This window comes from Metopolophium dirhodum, chromosome 1 (assembly GCF_019925205.1).
Source record: "Metopolophium dirhodum isolate CAU chromosome 1, ASM1992520v1, whole genome shotgun sequence".
NCBI classification, from domain to species: Eukaryota; Metazoa; Arthropoda; class Insecta; order Hemiptera; family Aphididae; genus Metopolophium; species Metopolophium dirhodum.
Genome location: NC_083560.1, coordinates 150016900 through 150019406, shown reverse-complemented (window position 1 = coordinate 150019406; position 2507 = coordinate 150016900). Strand labels below are relative to the sequence as shown.

The window sequence follows — 2507 nt, the reverse complement described above, 5'->3', positions numbered from 1 at the left end:
TCTGTGTATAAAAGACAGAGGGAATTCTCTAATATTCACCAGTCTTCAAGATTTCATCCCAGGACAAGAAGCTCAGTTCAACAGAAATACTACCAAAATAAAATGTCGTACCGTACAATTGCTTCAACTGATTCAGAGGTTAGTAACTACTTAGTAAATATCTTATAACCATAGCAAATTGGAGGCCGGTCGTAACACCACTCAACGCTATGGTTATAATTCTTAAAATAATATTAAATGACTGATTATAACATAGTATATTGGAAGTGTGTCGTAACATTACTCAACGCTTTGGGTATAATTCTTGGGACATAGAAAAAATATATAATGGAAAAAAAAACAGTAAAAAATAATATACTATGTTTTATGTTTCACAGAATGAACATTTTAGCGAATCAATTGATATAAGACCGTCTTTTTCAAAAACAAAACCTGGATCAAAACGTTCTGCAGAAAAAACAAGTATTAAAAAACCTATGAAAAAGAAGCAGAATAAAATGGTAATAAAAATAATATTTTTTCGTAATGATAGCATAAATTATTTATTTATTTTTTTTTTATAGAATGCATCATACAGAGATAATATCAGCGAACGCTTGAGATCAAAAGATTTTGATGTTGAAGTATTTAATTCGCTAACATTCAGACAAGGAGATGGCGTTGTGACAATAAAGACGCCTTTTGAAGAAAAAGGAAAGGATCTTTGGGTGCTAAGTCATTATAAGGTTACTAACATCGAGAATGTACCAGTAAAGGACAGGTAAATACATTGGTTTAAATTTAAAAACTATTGCTGAATCTGTTTTTTTTACTGATTTTATTTACTTCTTTTGTTTTTAAATAAAATAATTTGTTGTAATAGATGGAAGTTCAGTGAAGCTACTGTTAGATTGTACACGACCGACGAATCAAAAGATCAAACACTTCATACTGGTCTTAATGAGACAATGCAAATTATATTTGATAAATTACTAACCGATCCAAAGCGTCAAACTATTAAAAGCAAGACGGTTGTTTGATTATTATACGGAAAAATGAGTTTCATTTAATAAAACAAAATATTATTATACATGTATGTTTTTATTTGTTCAATACTCAAAGGTCTTGGAAAACATAAACCTATAAACTATATAGTATGTCTGAGAAAAAAATTTCTAATTGAAACATTGCTATCAATTCTGTACTATCAAAATTTAATCTACTTATTTACTGAAAACATAAAATTTGAAACTAAAACGCATTAAAACTATTCTTTATGATTAAAGGTAACATGTAATTTAAGAAAAAAAAGCAAGTTTATTATTGAATAAAAAAGTTTTTATTTTTTAAATAAATAATTATTAAACATATTTATATATTTTATATTATTAGATCTTGTAAAATCATATCGGACAATGTGTTAAAATGAAATTGTAATGTTTCATATAAAAATGATGTGTCATCGTTCTGTAAATGATTATAATAATTAAAATCATAGTTTTGAATATATTGGTTGGTAAATTCGTTCCTTTGGCAAGTGGATGGCAGACCACGGACATCATTTTTAATAAGGTCATATGCAGTGTTGAAAGTAATTTGATAATTTGCTAAACGTTTTTGCTTGTCTACCACATACAAATCAATCAAATTCTGTAATTGACGAAGCCGGTACAAATCTACGTGTGTCAAGGTAATATATTCCTCGTTTAGATGTAGGGTAATTGAACTCTGTTTAACATTAATTGAATATGAAAAGGAATCGGTAATCTTTACACGCCTCACCCTGGTATTTAGGTTATTAATAATTGAATTGTAATTAGATTCAGACATCAGTGTGAACCATTCTTCTAAACTTAATGTAATAATTTTCTTTGAAAGTTTACATTCTAATAATAAAATAATTGAAATCTGCTTATTAATTAGTAATCCAACTGTAATACTTTTCTTGTTAAAAGCTCGGATGTCGAATGTAGACTTACAGACAATTATTGGTGGACTCATAATGAAGTTTTTTTTTTGCTAAAAAAGTACACAATAAAAAGTAGGATATAACTGTTAGGAGTTATACATTGGACTGTTAGTTTTTTCCTTTGCAGTCATATTATATACTAAAAACTCGGATAAAAAAAAAAATGCAAAAAATGTGAACATTACAGGGCTAACTGTTAGCCAATTAGTGCATACTAGAGAGGGAATTTACATATACTTACTAACCTGATACCTGAAAAACATTTTAAATTATTATATACGCACTAACCCGCTAGGCTATACGTCCACGAGATATTAAATCGAATAATAAAACATTTAAGATAAAACATTCAATTTTTTTTTTATTTTTTTTTTTTATTCAATACAGAAAATATTATAAACAGTATATTATATAAAAAAAAACATGATTTAACAAATGGTGTCGTACGAACTGGTTTCACAATTACAAATAACTTCGGTTTTACAATATTTACTTAAGACTTTTTGAACAAACTGATTACCTTTCATTAATAATACATATAAACATTTTGGTGAGAATC

The 2507-nt window shown here is 27.3% G+C and overlaps 1 protein-coding gene across 1 annotated transcript; it reads left to right on the top strand.

Annotated features, from left to right (window-relative positions):
* Nucleotides 1–476: 476 nt before the first annotated feature.
* Nucleotides 477–1069, top strand: LOC132933366 (uncharacterized). Its single transcript, XM_060999660.1, has 3 exons — nt 477–487; nt 578–760; nt 863–1069. Exons 1-3 carry the CDS (start codon nt 477–479, stop codon nt 1017–1019), a joined length of 351 nt encoding a protein of 116 aa, XP_060855643.1. The 3' UTR covers nt 1020–1069.
* The last annotated feature ends 1438 nt before the right edge of the window (nt 1070–2507 follow it).

Excerpts from the sequence above, each read along its gene's own strand:
- LOC132933366 (XM_060999660.1), top strand. Across the intron at positions 761-862 it reads AATGTACCAGTAAAGGACAG|ATGGAAGTTCAGTGAAGCTA; the intron begins GTAAATACATTG and ends TTGTTGTAATAG.